This window comes from Mustela erminea, chromosome 5 (genome assembly GCF_009829155.1).
Source record: "Mustela erminea isolate mMusErm1 chromosome 5, mMusErm1.Pri, whole genome shotgun sequence".
Lineage (NCBI taxonomy): Eukaryota > Metazoa > Chordata > Mammalia > Carnivora > Mustelidae > Mustela > Mustela erminea.
The window spans coordinates 94,466,415-94,485,833 of record NC_045618.1 but is presented as its reverse complement, the minus strand read 5'-3'; the positions used below and the strand labels follow the sequence as shown (position 1 = coordinate 94,485,833).

Here is a 19,419-nt window from a genome sequence, read left to right as displayed (position 1 = left end):
GGTAGAGTCAGGAAACGCTTCCTTTTTTATTTTAAAGGAAAAGGGATTCTACTTAAATTCTTGGATTTCAGTGGTTTTTTCTTAGCCTGAAAATCTTGGTTTCTATCAACATCAGCATAATTACGTGTTTGATTTATCTTAAACATACTTAATAGCTTCAAAATAACAATGAAAATATAGATAGGACCGATGAATGTAATTGAGAGTCCTTGTGGTTCTCTTTTGTCCTTAGAATATATTTCACAAGGATAAATATTAAAAGCACCACTTTTAGGGTTGCCTGGCTGGCTCAGTCAGGCATGTGACTCTCCATCTCAGAGTCATGAGTTTAAGTCCCATGTGGGCCTGGAGTTTACTTACAAAAAGGAAAACAGTGTTTTTAGAGTCAAATGAAGTAGTATTTTTATTTGATTAAAGCATGACTGATTAATGTAAATTTATCTTACTTTAATTAATGTTTGAATAATTAGGGATATCTTTTTTTATGTAATTTCATTTTCTAATTATATAAAAATGTACTCGACCCTGAAGTTGAACTATAGGAGATGATGCATTCACAGAATTTGGTATGCATTTCCATCACTTCCACTCTGTTCATTTGTATTCCTCTATAGGTGATCATTTTTATTAGATGTTGGTTTCATTGAAAATATGCCCCCCCCGCCCATGCTTTCTCCATTTCCTTACAAAAAAGATAGCATGGGGGCCTGGATGGCTCAGTCAGTTGAGTAGCCACTCTTGGTTTTCGCTCTGGTCATAGTCTCAGGGTTCTGGGATCAATCCCCCCTTCCTTCTGACCCCCCCTCCCCCGGCAAGTTCAGTAGGGAGTCTGCTTCAGGACTCATTCTCTCCTTCTGCCCCTTCTCCCACTTGCACTCACTCTCTTTCAAGTAAGTCTTTAAAAAACAAGAACAACCATATTTTCACACACACCCCTTTTCGCTTAATATATTCTAGAGATTATTCCATACCAGTGTGTGGAGATAATTCCCCATTTTTTTTTTTTTTTGTAATTGAATAGTACCTTACTGTGTGGCTATACCACAGATTTTTTAAGTAGTCTCCTGCTGATGGGCATTCGGGTTGTTTCCCTGACTTTTATAGTTAAAAGTAATGTCACAATGAAAATAGCCTTGTGCAACCTTGTGCATTTGCCATTTTGTATTTTGGAAATAGACTTTTAGAAATGAAATCACTGGGCCAAAGGACAGATGATATATATTTTTGTGGGATCTCACCTGCTTTTGTTAGTTCAGGCTGCTATAACAACAATGCTATATAGACTGTGTGACTTACAAGGAGCAGAACTTTATTTCTCACAGATCTGGATGTTAGAAGTCAAGACCAGGTCCAGCATGGTTGGGTTCTGCTGAGACCCTCTTCAGGGTTATAGTCTCCCCACTTCTCATTGTATCCTCAAATGGCGGAGTAGAGAGGGAAAGCAAGCTCTCTCATGACTCTTGTTAAAGACACTAATGCCATTCATGAAGGCTCCATTTTCATGACTTCATCTAATCCTAATTACCTCCCAAAGGCCCCACCTTATAACAACATCATAAGGAGGCGGGGTAGGGTTTTAGTATATGAATGCTGGGGAGCCAATAACATTTTTCAGTTCTCCCAAGATTGAATTTTGTGTTACCATGAACAATAGACAAGAGTATCTCATAGGCTGTTTTTATTAATTTACCTACTCAGGGCCTCAAGGTAACACTTGACCTCAGGTTCTTTTTGGTTCAAATTATGTATAATATTAAAATCCAATGAAAGAAAGGAAGCTTATTTTTCATATATGTGAAAATCTTTAAATCCCTTACTGAGTAAGGTAGGGTCTAAATAAGGATCTACTGGGGCTCCTGGGTGGCTCAATCATTAAGCATCTAACTTTGGCTCAGGTCATGATCTTAGGACCCTGGGATTGGGCTCCCTGCTCAGCGGGGAGCCTGCTTCTCCCTCTTCCACTCCCCTGCTTCTGTTCCCTCTCTCACTGTCTCTCTGTGTCAAATAAATAAAATCTGAAAAAATACATATTATAAATAAATAAATAAGGATGGACCAATCACTTCTGTTATCCTGATCAGGAAGAAAGTCTTTTAAAGGATATTCTTGTGTGTGTCCTGAGGAGGGTTCATAGTTTGATATTCATATGCGGCCTCCTGCTGTGCCAAGGTTTAAATAGGCAGGGGTCCTAGAATTTAAGAGAGTAGTTGGTTCCCAATGAATAGAGAACTATGCCTCAACAAGTTTTAGAGCCAAATGTTAGATAAACTATATGGACAGTGTCTGGTAGATAAATGATTTTGAACAGGAACAAGATGTCATATTTCATTATTATTGAGTATCTAGGAAGATTCAAGCTACTTACTTCCCTCTAATACTTTTACTTTTTCCTCCAATATTTATACTTTTCCTTTGTTTTTGCATTTCAGACTAATTAATGAATTTAATATTGTTTTACTCTTAATATTACAAATTGTTCTGTGAACTAAATTGCCACAATTTAGTTCATTTTCTGCAGCAGCACTACTTAGCTACTAATTTCATTTCTTAATACAATATTGAAAGAGGAAAAAAAATAACGTTAGATAACACTTTCATGATGCTTACTATCTTCTAGGCACTAAGTTCTATACATGTTCCTTAAATCCTCACCTCAACCTTATGAGATATATTCTATTATCATCTCCATCTTATAGGGGCCAGAGGAGTCAAATAATAGGCCCAAGGTCACACAACCATAGTCCTAAGTTTGTTTGTTTTTTTAAATTAACATATAATATATTACTTGTTTCAGGGATACAAGTCCGTGATTCATCAGTCTTACACAATTCACAGCACTCCCCATAGCACAGACGCTCCCCAATGTCCATCCCCTTGCCACCCCATCCCTCCCAACCCCCTCCCCTCCAGCAACCCTCAGTTTGTTTCTTGAGATCAAGAGTCGGTTTGTCTCCCTCTCTGGTTTCATCTTGTTTCATTTTTCCCTCCCTTCTTCTGTGATCCTCTTTCTTGTTTTTCAAATTCTTCTTATCAGCGGGATCATATGGTAATTGTCTTTCTCTGATTGCCAGAGTCCAAGTTTGAACTCAGGCCATACTCTTGCCTCTCCCTGACAGCATGAAAAATTAATAGTTGAAAACTGATAATAATAGAGATAATCTAGTGGTAATGTGATCATACGTGATTCACTGGAAAGTTTGCAATTCCGTGATATTTTTCTTGGGTGAAAAATGTCAATTCTGAATCAGGTCTTCTGGCATTTCTGTAAGTTCTTTAGAGACAAGAATTCCTAACTCTTCAAAAGAAGAGGTCAGGAAAGTGGAAAGGAGTCCAGAAACTATGAGGGTTGAGATGAAAAAGCCCAGGAGTCAATTTACAAATATTATTTGAGCTGGGGTGTTGGCAGAGAGCATCAAGGATCTCATCAATGATGTCACCACTCTATGTTATCCCCAAGCTATGAATACATACAGTGACACAGGAAACAAGGAAAAGGAACCTGGATTTGGTTCACCCAAATTATAAAGTGGGTTAATACTTTAAGGCCAGGGACGCCTGGGTGGCTCAGTGGGTTAAAGCCTCTGCCTTCGACTCAGGTCATGATCTCAGAGTCCTGGGATCAAGTTCCGCATCGTGCTCTCTGTTCAGCGGGGTGCCTGCTTCCCCCCCTCTCTCTGCCTGCCTCTCTACCTACTTGTAACCTCTCTCTGTGTGTCAAATAAATAAATAAAATCTTAAAAAAAAAAATACTTTAAGGCCAACAAATTTCAGGCATGGTTCTTTCCTCCCCTCTTCCATATTCCATATTGGGGAGCTTCTGCCACCTAGTGTTCATGTAGAAAACTGCAAGAGCTGGGAATTCCCCTTTCCTGTCCCACCACAGGTCCAGTTCACAGCTCATTCACCAAGTATTGAAAAGGGATCCCGCCCAATGATCCTCTCACTTTCCCCTCAAGTCTCTTCCCTTCTGTCAGAAATAGAAAATATTTGACATTATTAATCCTTGTGGAATACTTTAGCTACAATAAATTCCTTTTTTAAATTTGAAGGTGTTTAAAATCCGTTTTATATTTATTTTAGGATTTATAGCCTTCTAATAGAAATTAAAGGTGGTTAATATTTGGGGTAGAGGTAGAGGAAATAAGACCTTACGACTACTCTAGAGAGCACAAGTTAGGCAATCTGCAGTCTCTTTTTTTCTAGAAACCTCCTCCAGGGATGCTAGACAGGCAACTGTGAAAGGCCCATTTCAACAAAGACCTCACAGCAGTTGTCTGTGAAGCTGCTCCTCCTCTGTACCCTCACAACCTGAGGTGCTGACCCTGCCATAGGACTTCCTTCTATACAGTCATCATTGATGGACTCATCTTTCCCCTTTTCAAGACATGTGCCCACCTCCAGTGCATAAATACCTAATTCAACTAGCAAATAGTAGTATGTATGTATCAAATAAATGCTGCAGAATATGTCTGCTTTTAATTGGTTCTAGCTTGTAGCCCCCCTAATCAAGCTGAGCCTGTTCAGGTAAAGATTTCTCTAGCTGGCCAGTTATTTCCTTCAAGGCCTAACCTGGTCTCTCCTTGACCTGAGCACAGTTCAGCTTTTTCTCTGTTTCCTGTTGTTTGCTTTCCTCTTCTTTTTTCTAACCTGAAATGCCCATATGTTGGATGTGCAGAACTGTTTATTATGCCTGCTTTTCACAAACTCCCCCAGTAAGTTTTTTTTCTACTCTACCCTTAGAGCAAGCCAAATATGCTGTCTATTTTAATCTTTCTTTGTTATACTCTGTTAGATTAACAGAGAAACAGAAAATCAATTTGGTTGTATCAGCTTTGGGACAATTTATGTCATCAGGGCCTTGCTTCCCAGCTCTGGCACCTGGGATGCTAGTTTTGAGGTAGAGGAATGTAAAGGAATGAATCTTTCATAAAGTAAGTTCTTGAAGGTTCAAGAAGATGAAGGATTTTAAAGACAAGTGTCCAGGTAGAAAGAAATGTCTGAATAGATGGCCACAGCAGTTTTCTTCAGTCTCACTTTCCTCTTGAAGTTTCTCCATGTTGATAGCTTGTATCAACACGATGCTGCCCCCCAGGAATATACAGTTCTTCATAGCCCTAACTCATTGGCTCTTGTTCTCTTCAGTACTTTGAAGCCATGCTGGACTTTTCAAAAAGACTGTCTAGTATGATCTAATGATTATCACTGCGTGGAGAAATCATGGTTGATCATTTTCTTATACTTTTTGGGATTTTTTTCTTTTTAATTTATGTATTTTTATAATCATATTAAAAATGGGACTTCACTAAATTCAAAGGGAAAACAAGTAATGAAACTATAAATAACCACATAAACAGACGGCTAATTCTACCATGGCTAACTTGTCTACACAGCTCATTTGCTCTCCAAGCTGCTATTCCATTCCACATCATTTTTGAGGGTCCTGTGGGGGCAGTTAAGTTTTCCATCTTCAGATGATATTCTTTTTTATTTTTTAATGATTTTGTCAGAGAGAGAGAGAGCTCGAACATGAGGGAATGAGCACAAGCAGAGGGAACAAAAGGCAGAGGGAGAAACAGGTTCCCCGCTGAGCAAGGAGGTAGAACTCAATCCCAGAACCTTGGGATCATGACCTGAGCTGAAGGCAGATGCTTAACCAACTGAGCCACCCAGACACCCCCAAATGATATTCCTCTTGATACCTTCCAGAAGACCTCACTGAGAAAACAATAGATGTACTGTGGAACTGATTGCTCACTCAGTTAAAATAATACATATCCTCAGGTAGAAATCAGCATTTATAAAGAAATCATTTAGCTCCAGTGGCCTCCCCATAACTTCCTCTTCAATTTAAGACAGAGTCAAAAGTTATGTTTTCCCTGGGATTAAATTAAATTTGAGGCTAAAGGCTGTCTAGATGACCAGATAGTGAACCCTGGGCCAGTTGGGTGTATAGGAACTAATTAGTAAGGCACCACGCCATTGAGATGAACTTCAAAATCTTTTTTTTTTTTTTTAAAGATTTTATTTATTTATTTGACAGAGATCACAGTAGGTTGGGGGGTTGGGAAGCAGGCTCCCTGCTGAGCAGAGAACCCGATGTGGGGATCGATCCCAGGACCCCGGGATCATGACCGGAGTGGAAGGCAAAGGCTTTAACCCACTGAGCCACCCAGGCACCCCTCAAAATCTTTCTTGATTGTAGCTTTTCAAACAGAAGAATTTGTGCTGATTTTAAATGTTAGAGCATTGACAAAGGAAGATGAAAATATAAATGTTTGCTTTGGCTGTGGTTCAGCAGCAATAATCACAGTCATTTTGTATGTACTGCTTACCCTTTATGCCTATAGCACTATTATTTTTCAAATAATTAAATATCACTAAATCATTTAATTATAATTTTAAACTGTTGATATGCTCAACATGTACAGCTTTTCCTTTATGTGTTACAAGAGTTATCTGCTTATATAGCTTAGTTGTTTACTCATACTCTAAGAATGAAATAGAAAATGGGAGTCACCCTAAGCAAGCATGCCTATGGTAATTTAGTTTTTCTTCCTCTTTGACTGGATCAGTATCTGAGATCTGATACATCAATATCTGGGAACAATATCTCAGATATTAAGTCAACTATAATAATAACGAAAAGCTACTTTAAGGGATAAATCTAAGTAAGATTACTTGCTAAATTGGGGTCAAATGTTTCTTTTGCTGCAAAGATTTTGACATTCCTATTTTAATTTGCTTTATTTGTCCTTTATCCCCTTCTGATTGAGGCCAGGGTTTTAAAATCACTTTTCCTCTCCCCATAAGGTTGAGTTAGGGGTTTTGGCATTTTTATTAAAAATACACTCTGGGAGGGGCGCCTGGGTGGCTCAGTGGATTAAGCCGCTGCCTTCTGCTCAGGTCATAATCTCAGGGTCCTGGGATCGGATCGAGCCCTGCATTGGGCTCTCTGCTCAGCAGGGAGCCTGCTTCCTCCTCTCTCTGCCTGCCTCTCTGCCTGCTTGTGATCTTTCTCTGTCAAATAAATAAATAAAATATATAAAAAAAACACAAACATTCTGGGGGCTCCTGGGTGGCTCAGTCAGCTAAGTGTTTGCCTTCAGCTCAGGTCATGATCCTGGGGTCCTGGGATTGAGGCCCACATCAGGCTCCATGTTCAGCAGGGAGTCTGCTCCTCCCTCTCCCTCTGCTCCTCCCCCCTCATTGTGCTCTCTCTCAAATAAATAAAAATCTAAAATAAATAAATAAATAAAAATTCTGATGATTTCTTCATGTTTTTTCACTTCTTCCCCCCTCCCCCGACCCGCTCCAGTATTCCAATTTTTCTAAGAGTGTTTAAGGTTGTAAATAATTTTCTGTACCCTCACCTTCACATCTTGCAGATAATCTAATTTAATTATTTTTCACCCCTTTTCTATCCACTGTTTGGTCAGCAGGGGAAATTGTTTCTATCTGCCAACCAACCACTACTGTAACAATAAGCTACCTATTATCCTTAAAATCCAACCATCTTGGGGTCCAGAAGGCATACTTAAATTCTATTACATGTAAGTCCATTATTGATAGGAGCAACTGCCCAAATAAATAATTTAAAAGAAAATAACTAGAAAGTTCATTAGTAACAGAGAATCTGGGAGACTTGCCTCTGTATGAAAGAGGTAGAAAAAAATATATTTATTAGCATGTCCAAGGCAGTCAAGATTTTAACAAACATCTTAATCCTCACAACAACCCTGTGAGGTAGGTAAAAGTCACTGTTTTGTGATAAGCTAGTATTATTCCAAATAAAGTGCAATTCTTAAAAGAATAACCTGCATTAGGAATAATTATGCTAATGAACCACATATATATACTAATATTTGTTTTTGTATACTTTGATTCATGCAATAAGGTGTCCCCATAAAAATTCACTGTAAATCACTGTCAAAACATGTGGGGACTATTTAAATAAACTCTGGGGTAGATTTTTTTTTTTGTAAAATAAATCACTATTTTTAATCTTATACAAGACATAATTTTCACAGTATTCGCTCAAAGTGAGGCATTCTCAGCATTGTTATACTCACATTTATTCTTTTTTAAGTTATTTCAACATGGCACCAAGCCAATGTAAGATTTAATTTCCTGAACTAAATCTTACCAATTTGGTATATGGCAGTGAACTGTGTTGTCATGTAGACATCTCCAAGTATACTGCATGCAGTCCCAACCCAAAATCTAAGATGGACTGTTTATTGAAATTAAATACTAAAGTAAATGGTGATAAACTGCAAAAAGTATTTTCCCTTGAAGAGATTACTTAATTTTTTTCCTTAAAAAAGGAAGAAAGATCTTAGGGTTTTGAAAACAATTTCTGATAATTATAAAATTCTCGTGATTTGTATTGCAAATCAAACCCTCATGCTATCAGTTTACTACTTACAAGGAAGCCAGCAGTTTGTTACTCCAAAAGTTTAGTTTTTTTTTTTCTCTGTGAAAATATGATTTAAGAGCAAAAAAAATATATTCTAGGCACCATTTTCTCTTAAATATATATTTAAAGTATATTTCTATCGTTAATCCAGCATTAGTAAGCATCCTGTTGCCTAATATTTATAGTTGTCTTATCTTCAGAACAGATTTTTATTAGAGAATTTCCATTACATTTAATTATGTTAGATTAGTTATATATTTTATTTGTAACAATAACTTTAATTAAGCTTGCAAGTTTTAGTTAACACTTAAAATGAGTTAACACTTAAAATGTGGCAGCTTTATAAAACTTCAGAGCAAGTGGTTAAAGTAATATGCCATTATAGAGAAATAATTTAAGCCCAGAAAAACATTCTCACCAAAGTATTTTTAAAAACTGCTGCAGGGAAATTAGGCTAATCAATGAGTAAAAAAGATTAAGCCATCTATAAGTTCTACATTCAAATCCATACTAGATCCAACAGTGCACTTTGGATTTTAGTGAGGTAGGGCAAAAAATATAGTCAGATACATTTTGAACTGTTAAATTTATATAAACTGAAATACTGACTTGTACCCAGGTTTTATTTGAATATCCAAAAAGAAAAACTGAGAATTCAAATGATGAAGTATTTTCTTGCTTTCAAGGACAGAACTGTAAAAATCTTTTGAGTATGTATAAATAAAAAATACAAAGGCTACAAGATATATTTTATTTCAACATAAAGTATGCTTATATAAAAATTACCCAGGACATAGAAAAAAGAAATACAAATATTTTTGCATAGATTCTCCATATATAATATTTACCTTGGGCTAAACACTGGAAAATACACCTCTGAAACTAGTATAGTTCAACTATTTCCTTGGATACCAAGTATATACAAAATAAAAGTCCTTCATCTGGGGGGGAGCATGGGCAGGAGGGAAAACAATTTAATTTAGCATCAGTCTATATTTATTTCTCTGTTGCTCGAATATAAACCAATGATGACAAGAGGAGAAACTCTGGGGGTTTATTTAACAAAATTAAATTCACATTTCTGAGGCCATCGTAGTGCATCCAATGTCCATCAATCTGGAAAGCTGCAGAATAATGATGTTCCTCTTTGTTAAATAATGTGGCACCTTCCAACAAATACCTGCAAATTAAATGACAAAGTGTAGCAAAAAAGACAAAACTTTATTTTTAAACATTTTTTTTTAAGATTTTATTTATTTATTTGACGGAGATCACAAGTAGGCAGAGAGGCAGGCAGAGAGTGAGAGGGGGAAGCAGGGTCCCCACTGAGCAGGAAGCCCGATGTGGGGCTCGATCCCAGGACCCTGGGATCATGACCTGAGCCGAAGGCAGAGGCTTTAACCCACTGAGCCACCCAGGCACCCCTATTTTTAAACATTTCTTAAGTGTTTTTTTTTTTTTTTTTAAAGTAGGCTTCACACCCAGAGTGGAACATAGGGCTTGAACTAACAACCCTAATATCAAGACCCGAGCTGAGATCAAGAGTCAGAGGCTTAACCAACCGAACCACCAAAATGCTCCTTAAATTCTTAATTAAGGAATAAAAATATTGCTGTTATTTATATTCTGGTACCTAAAAAGATATCTGTCAGTAAAAAGCACATACTATAACTGGTAATTTAGAGTAAAATATTTAAAAATTTAAAAACTGATATAATTTAAGAATTTCGAAAAACATTTTAACAATCTGTATCATTCTATTAAATGATATCTGTATCATTCTATTAAATAAGAGAAAACCTTTTAAAGGCAAAAAGTTAAAAGACCCTGTATGTCCTAACTTGTATGCAACAGACATTTTTATCTCTAATGCTGAAAGTAACATTTTTTGTTTAAACGATGACCTCCTATTAAATACTACTTTGACTTGAAATACAAGTAATAGCCAGTCGTTACTGTTTACTACGTGTCAGGTACCAACCTAAACACTTTATATGTGTTATCTCATTAAATGTCCCAACAATGTGCCACATAAATATTGTCATTTCTGTTTATAAAATCAAGAAACTGATGTGTAAGCTGGTTAAGTTAGGACCCAAGGTTACATAGCTCGTAAAAGGTGGGGCTGAGATTTGATTCAGTTCTCTCTATTCCATAGTCCAACTATTATGCACATTGCCAGAGACTAACCCCCTGTAGTAGATTCTAACCTTATTCGGTATACAGAATAATAGTTAGCTATGATTCTTTTCAATGATATTTTCTTAAGGGCTAGTCACAGTCATGACAGAACAGCAGTAAAATAGAAAATAAATTTACTTATTAGTTTTATAAAACATACCAAAAAATACCTACTTGTTTTCAACATTTTGAGGAACCTCCATGCTGTTGAAAATAGAACTGCCCTATGACCCAGCAATTGCACCACTGGGTATTTACCCTAAAGATACAAACGTAGTGATCCGAAGGGGCACTTGCACCCAAATGTTTATAGCAGCAATGTCCACAATAGCCAAACTATGGAAAGAACCTAGATGTCCATCAACAGATGAATGGATAAAGAAGATGTGGTATATATACACAATGGAATACTATGCAGCCATCAAAAGAAATGAAATCTTGCCATTTGCGACAACATGGATGGAACTAGAGCGTATCATGCTTAGTAAAATAAGTCAAGCGGAGAAAGACAACTATCATATGATCTCCCTGATATGAGGAAGTGGTGATGCAACATGGGGGCTTAAGGGGGTAGGAGAAGAATAAATGAAACAAGATGGGATTGGGAGGGAGACAAACCATAAGTGACTCTTAATCTCACAAAACAAACTGAGGGTTGCTGGGGGGAGGGGGGTTGGGAGAAGGGCGGTGGGGTTATGGACATTGGGGAGGGTATGTGCTTTGGTGAGTGCTGTGAAGTGTGTAAACCTGGCAATTCACAGACCTGTACCCCTGGGGATAAAAATATATGTTTATAAAAAATAAAAAATTAAAAAAAAATACCTACTTGTGATCAGATAAATCCAAGTAATATGGTACATATGCCAGATCTTCAGATTTCCAATGCTGCATATTTAAGACAACAAAAGGGGGTGCCCCATGGCAGAAAACTCGCTGGGAAAATTCTCTTAAGCCACCACACCTAAAATCGAAAAGAGACATGAACTTTATTACACTTGAAACAAAACTGCCTTTTATCACTTCTGGGTTGTCTTTATTAGTTTCCTAAAAAGTATAATTATCTATTTTAGGTGTGGGTAATGGTGTGGCTATATTAGTATTTTTATTATCTATACCCAGAAGTTTATAAGCTGTGAGATTCTATATAAAAGAAATAATACTTTTCTTTAGAAGTAAATTCTTTAAAAATTTAAAGAATAAAACCCCAGGAAAAGCTAGCTATTTTTTTTAAGCTTACAAAACATTTAATTTTTAAGGCTGATATAAAAGCTTTTATACGTCTATACATTCCCCCCCCCTTGGTTGGTTTCAAATGATAATACTGGCAGAGAGGTAAATAGTAGGACTCTTCCAGTCCTCTTTATATTGTAAAAAATTCCCTAATTGCATTTTTTAAAAAAGATTTTATGTATTTATTTGACATGCAGAGATAGAGACAGCGAGAGACGGAATACAAGCCGAGGGACTGGGAGAGGGAGAAGCAGGCTTCCAGCTCAGCAGGCAGCAGACTGGATGCAGGGCTCAATCCCAGGACCCCAGGATCATGACCTGAGCTAAAGGCAGATGTTTAAAGACTGAGCCACCCAGGTGCCCGTAATTGCATCTTTTTGCCATGAGGATGAGATAAATTCTGTTTTCTTAGTAGTCTCACATATTAAGGATATGGATCAGAATACCACAAATACAGTAAAATCTCGATTAACCGGAAGACTCAGGACACAGTATTTTGTTTCATAAACGTTACTGATTAAAGCATTAACTAGAAAACCATTTAGTTTCAGTATTTCTTGTTAAAATACATTAGATTACTTTCTCGACTTAAGTACAATTAATTGAATATATTTTATTCTTCCTTCCTTTTGTGATTAATTAGCTGTAAGGCCATCCTTCTAAATCTTAATTCTCATTGTACAATACTGTAGATATAGAAATTGTTAAGAGACTGGGATGAATATGTTCTGCCCCTTTTGAATTTTTTTAAAACTAAGTTAAATATTTTGGTTGCCATTTACCTCTTTCTCCTAAATGAGGAATGCAGAAAAAAATCCAGTTAATTGGGAGTCCGATTAGCTGGGTTCCGGTTAACCAAGGTTTTATTGTACCTGCTCAGCAGTGGGGAAAAAAAGAAAAGGCATTTGCTTTGTATTCATCAAGTAACTGTAGTATGATATTCTATATAGTGAAATTTTATAATGACAACATAGCATAAGATGGCAAAAACACTAGGTGTTAAGATTCCAAAAACACTAGGCTTCCAACTCACAAATACTTGTGAGTTGCTATTTCCTAAAGTATTGCCATCAAAGAGCCGATCTGTTCAGGTTTCTTTATAAAAAATAGAAATACTTTGATCTTAAATGTCTATCATATACTCACCCACTCTCTTCACACAGTTCAATCCTGGAACAGAATAACTCATCCACAGCCAGTCGTATCAAGTTTCCATGAGGAATTTCTTGGGGAGGACTACAACAATTACAAAATGTATGTAAGAATTGTTTTGGAAATTTACATGTTAAATATTTATTAGGATAACCAATTTTACAGATCAATTCATTATTAGCAAATCAAGTATAAAATTATAGCCTGTTTTTCATCTTTTTGTTATAATTATAGCAATCAGTTGAACTTAATAAACATTAATGCATGAAGTTTTCCAAGAAACATTAAATCTTTCCGGAAACTGTTCCTGAAATATGCAGCTGTTACTTAAAAATTTTTTTGAGGTTCTGGTAGAAGGGATTGTGGTCTTGAGGAAGAAAGGAGAACCCAGAATTAGGAGAGCTACCGATTAGGTACATGACTAAATGCAAATTACAGCCATTGTTGGCTACTATTACTGGATTTGTTAAAAAATGTCTTCCTATATACTTCAGAGATTGTTTTAAATGTAGGATTGAAATATAGGCAAAAGCCTTAAAAAGTTATATATATATATACACACACACATATGTATATATATACATATATTTTTATGTATACATATACATAAAAATATATATGTATATATACACACATATATTTTCAGTATGATGAAAAATATTTTATTGAGCTTAAAATATTAGCATTAATATTGGATTATAAATACTAATTATAGTTTCAAAATATACACAAATTGATACTAGTTTTTGAAAAGCAAAACAGATTTCTAAAATGCTTTTTAGTTCATTACAATTTAGAGTAATGAAACTTTCTTCCCTGACAGAGATTTCAAACTCAACATCATCATATCAGCAATACAGGAAATGGACAAAGTGTATTACAGAAACAAGAAACACATTAATTGACAGATTCTAAAAAGAATATCATATCTTCAGTTTTCCATAAATAGCAAAATGTTACAATATTAAACTAAATATGTTCTAAAGAAATGTGAATTTAGTAAGTTAGGGTATGTGATGTATATTCCAAAAAGGGAGTATTTATTAGGCTGCTTCTGTGGACCACTGGGTCAAATACATTTTCAGAAAACAATGTGTTTGGGTTTTTCAGTCCTGTTTTTCTACTGGCAGTTATCTTTTTTCCAGCTCATGTCCCCTGGGGGCTTTAATGTTTCCCAATACTCTACTAGACCATGCCAGTTTGGCCTTCTTCCCTATCATTTACCAGCCTGGAGGTCTGCCTTCTCTGTCAAAGCCAAAAATATTCAGCAGGCTATCAGCACCTCTCCTAGCCAGTGAAAAAGCTCCTAACATCAGTATCCTCTCCAGGTATGAAGATTCGAATTTTGGGGTTTCTGTCTATAATTATACCCCGGGCATGACATGAAGGAATACTTTCACTCTTCTTGTTCATGTAAAAACAGCTTACCCAACAGAAATCCATTCAAGAAGCGAACATTCCAATATAGCATTAAATGTTCTTTAAGAGGTTATGTTTATGAAACAAACAATTATCTACACAGTGATATTAGCAATTCAAAGCAAGAATAAAACATTTTGCATACGAATTCATTACCTTTCAAGTGAAATAGTTATCAGTTGGTTTTATAAACTCAATCCCAAGATATTTGGATTAAATAAACAGTATAGTCCTGCATTTGTGGGGTTGCAATGTATAAGTAAGTAATTATACAAGGTCTGTACTTAAGGAAATACTTTGATTATATTTATTTATAGCAGCATTCATTTAAAAAGTACATTATCTAATTAAAAAAAAAAAGTACATTATCTCTGCTAAAATGACAGACTTCAAAGCAACTTACTTTATATTAATTGTGCGTTGCTGATCTTCCTGCACTCGAGTTGGGCATCGCCAGTTGGAACAGTAACTCTCTTGTATGGTAGACATGAGATTTTCGAGATTTTTTGTAAAATTATCATGTTCATTCCCAAATAAATCAATTATTAATGAAGCTTTATGAACTTCAGATTTGTATTGCTGTTTTTCCATCTTGTCCCAAATCCAAAGTAGCTTCACAGTTGTGAAACTATAGGTGTCCATTAAATAAAGGAAACAGTCTACAAACTCTCTACCTAAATGAAGAGAGAGTTCCCTGGGGAAATTTTCATTTTCATTAAGAATGACATATAATAACATCAAGAATCCATCTATGGTGCAGGTGTTTTTCAGTCTTATTTCAACATAGAGTGGTGTACAGGATACTGCTTTGCGGCCAGCTTTGATAGTAAAAACACCTCCCCAAGGAAGAACAGGCCTCCAAAATGAGCGATCTTGGTTATAGTTATTTTTAATTGATGCTTTGATCTCTTCAAACAGTGTCTTCATCCTGCATTTTAAAAGTTTAAGATGGAACATGTAAATTTGTGACTTCCTATGTTAAATGCTTGAAATATGTTTTTTTTTTTAATATTTTATTTATTTATTTGACAGACAGAGGTCACAAGTAGGCAGAGAGGCAGGCAGAGAGAGACAGAGAAGCAGGCTCCCCGCTGAGCAGAGAGCCCAATGCGGGGCCCAATCCCAGGACCCCGGGATCACGACCCGAGCCAAAGGCAGAGGCTTTAACCCACTGAGCCACCCAGGTGCCCCTGCTTGAAATATGTTTAAATGAAAACAAACCTATCTAAAGATTCAAATTAGGGGTGCCTGGCTGGCTCAGTTGGTAGAACATATGACTCTTGATCTCCTGATTTTAAGTTCGAGCCCCAAGTTAGGTATAGGGATTACTTAAAATTTTTTTAAAAAAGGATTCAAATTAAATTTGGTCAGGAGGCCTACCAATATAATGAAAAAAATTAAAACAAGTCAAGCTGAGCCTTTTTTTTTGGCAATGTGCATGGCCTCTGGAAAGACTATTAAGAAGTGCAATCTTTTTTGAGGTACAGGGTGAGCATTTGATGAAACTTTTAAACTAATTATATTGCAGATTTTACCTTTGATATAAGGAAGACCCTGAAATAAAAAATTCTAAATGAAAAAAGCTATTTGAAAATGCAATCCAAATTTGGTTGGGTGCATTCCTAATGTAAACCTCTTTCTCCCTTCAAAATATAAGCTGTGCTTCATTTCCCTTTTAATATGCCTGATTCCACTTATGAAACTGCTATAATGGAATTCTTAGTTGGGCTACAGAATAATGGCCAATTATATTTTAAAGACCACATATGAAAAGTAATCCCAGAGTACTTAACTGAAGAGTTGCACAGCTGATACAAAAATCATTTCTAAGCACTTTGGGATTTTCACTTGCAATTTAGGACCATGCTTGATATTTTATAATTCTAACTATAGAGGCCATGCTGTGAGGATCTGATTCAGAACTTGGTAAAGTAATCTGATTCCCTCTCTTTGCATGCTTTGGGAATGAACTGGGGTGTCCTCCCTATTTAAACTGTTACTTATTGTTTCTCCTAACCTTGATGTTAGCTAAGCAATTTGTTCTTAGTCATTGATTGTATTGTAAAAATATGTTCCTGTCATGTATGTTATACAAAGCAGAATTTTAAAAAATTAAAGAATGAGGTCCTTCCTAATGAAACTGAATTGAAAAGATTGCTTTACTTGGTACAATAAATGTCTAAACTAAAAACATCACAGGATTTCTCAATGGTACGTCTATAGAAAAGTATATTTTCATGAAAAAAGAAAGCAAAGCATCTGAGGAAGTGGAAAAGAGAAGTCACAGACTGAGGTGTCTTATTTTGACTATCTTTTCAGGTGCCACACGTATCCTCCCAAGCACAACATAAATCCAATACTGAACACTGCAGACCTCCATGTTTTATTTGTGTAAGAAATAAAGTTCACATGGCATAAAGTATAGAGTTGTTGAATCACTATGTTGTATACCTGAAACTAATGTAACATTTTGTCAGCTATACTTCAGTTAAAAAAAACAAACTGTTTTACACTTTAAAGAAATTAAATTCAAACCGATTTCACAATACTAGCAGACTGAAAATTCAGTTCTACAATGTATTAAACGAGGGCGTGCACGCACACAGTATTTTCGGCTTGAGGCAAGGCTGTGGACTCTAAAATATTCAACACTATATTTAGTCTTAAGTGTAGATGTTTATTCATAGTCGGTAACATGTTGTCAGCTCTAGTCAACCATTTAGGTAATTAGAGGGCGTGGCAAATCTGGAGCCTTAGGCAAACCCAAACGGTTTCTTCTTAATGTTTCTGAAGATTAAAAAAAAAAAAAATCATATGGCATTCAAATACCTTTGAAAATGAAAATAACTTTCTTTATGGTTTCACTTATTTCTATTTAATTTTTAAAAACTTTGTAGCAAGGTCACAAGGCTGAGCTCAGATTTCCAAATGTTGCATTGGGAAGGAATCGTAAAATCTCTGCACTATTTTTTTTCAAATTATCTTTAAAGCATGACCAAATGAGTAACTACAGCAACAGTTATACTTAACAGAAATAAACTACATATATATATATATATATATATATATATATATATATATATATAATGAAACTAACTTCTTCAGCCTATCTTTGCGGGGGAGGAAAAGGGCAGGGGTAGAGAGGATTCAAAGAACTAGAGGACACCTACTCGTTTCAGCATTAAGGTGGTGATTTGTTATAAAGTAAATTAAAACAAAAATGAGTAAAAAAGGTTGTGAAATGGCTGCAAAGAGCTTTACTTAAAATTGTCTTAAGATTTCACCACATCGTCGAAAAGATTATTTCGTTAGGCTGTGCATTAGAAGCCCTGGAGGATATATCCTGCTGGCATCATTGTCCTGATTCAACAGGCCCCTCCAGTTTAAATAAACCTGGAAAACTCCCCCGACCTTTATTTCCTTGGCAAAACGACACCTTTCTTTTGCGGTCATTTTCAAGGGTGAAAATCTGTACTCCACACTGGTCGGGAGGAACAGACCATTCGCCCTAGACACTGAATGCCGGGCTCCCTAAGAGCTCGGCGGTCCCATGGATACCCTTTGAATCAGCACCCCGAAATAATCTGAAAAAACGGCCACGCGCTCCCCCTCGAAGGAGCGCGGGGCTTCGGGGCAGGGACCTGCGGGGCGCGCGATGGGAGCCCGCCTCCGTCCCCCGCACTCCGGACACGCCTACCCCGCCCCCGGTCCTCTGCGCCCGCGAAGGCCTGGCACCGAGGGCTGGCCCCGCACGGCTGGCACATCCCCGAGCCTGGAGCAGGTGAAACGGCGGGGCAACCCTGCCCGCGTCCAGGTAGTGTTCCCCTAAGCGCCTGGGACTGCGGGCGCTGGGCTAGAGGACCGGGCCGCGGAAGGCATTCCCACACCGGCCATTCTCCGTCCACCAGGTAGCCGACTTCTCGTACCTCCCCGGGGACCGAAAACCGCCGGTGCCGCCGCACCCGTCGCCGCCGCCGCTTGCTCATGGAGAGCCCGTGCTGCCGCCGCCGCCGCCGCTTCATCTACTAGCACCGTCCGCTGTCTGGGCCTCCCCGGTGTGAGTGCGGGGCTCTGGCACGGCCTCCATCGCACCCGCCGCGGCGGGAGCCACAGCAGCTCCAGCGCCCAGGCCCGATCCGACCGGACCCACGGAGCCAGGACCGCAGGACGCGTAGCTTCTTATTACGGAGGAAGATTCGGCCTGACCTCCGCCCCCCTCCCCCCAGCCCCTGGCACCCAGCCGCCTGACGGCGCTGCTGCGCAGGCGCGAAGACGCCCTTGCCAAACGTGCGTGTGTCGGTGTGTATACAGCGTCCAGATTCGCCCAATAGAAACCAAAATCAGGTGTGGGGGGCGGGACTTTGCGAAGAGGGGCGGTGTTCCAGTTAGAGGGTGGGAAGGGCAGCCGGAAGTGGGCAGGACTTGCGTGGAGGCGGAGCTTTGTTGGCAACCCAGCCTGGCTTTTTGAGGTTTGTATCCTTTTAGGACCTTGATTTTAGTTTGCTTCCAAGTCTTGTCTTCTTAAATTCTTAACTCAGAAGGGGAGAAGTTTGTTTTCCCAGGAAACTTTAATTATGCAAAATCTTTTAAGTATATAGTTAAGAAAAGTTGAATTAGTGGGTTAACTGCTCTCTTTAGTGTTCAAGGTAGTAATGGGTCAGGGTGCTGTAATTTACAATAGAAGTTAATAACATTTACAGCAATTAGATAGCTTTAGTCCCATTGTAGAGATGAGAAAAAAATGAGTTTCGGAAATGTTAAAAGTACCACGCATTAAGTGATGGCTGTGAATTGAAGCCAGAGCTGCTTAATGCTATAGTCTGTGGCCTCTATCAGTTTTCCTACTCAGCCCCAGTTCTTGTATCCTTCCTTAAAGAGTCAGGGCTCATATGGCTTAGCTCCTGGAAAACACAGACCACCCTGGAGAACTGCCTTACCCATCATTACAAATGTGGATACTGTTGAGATATTCCCCATCTGTTCAACAAATAATGATTGGGAAGTGAAACCCACCCTCCAGA

At 37.7% G+C, this 19,419-nt stretch overlaps 1 protein-coding gene across 1 annotated transcript; it reads right to left on the bottom strand.

Moving 5' to 3' along the window:
* Positions 1–7,641: 7,641 nt before the first annotated feature.
* On the bottom strand, positions 7,642–18,428 carry C5H14orf28 (chromosome 5 C14orf28 homolog). Its single transcript, XM_032344122.1, has 5 exons — positions 18,325–18,428; positions 14,802–15,326; positions 12,974–13,063; positions 11,424–11,558; positions 7,642–9,596 (listed from the first exon to the last, which is right to left on the bottom strand). The coding sequence occupies exons 2-5, from the start codon at positions 15,323–15,325 to the stop codon at positions 9,413–9,415; spliced, it is 933 nt and encodes a 310-aa protein (XP_032200013.1). The 5' UTR covers position 15,326; positions 18,325–18,428; the 3' UTR covers positions 7,642–9,412.
* Between the last annotated feature and the right edge of the window lie 991 nt (positions 18,429–19,419).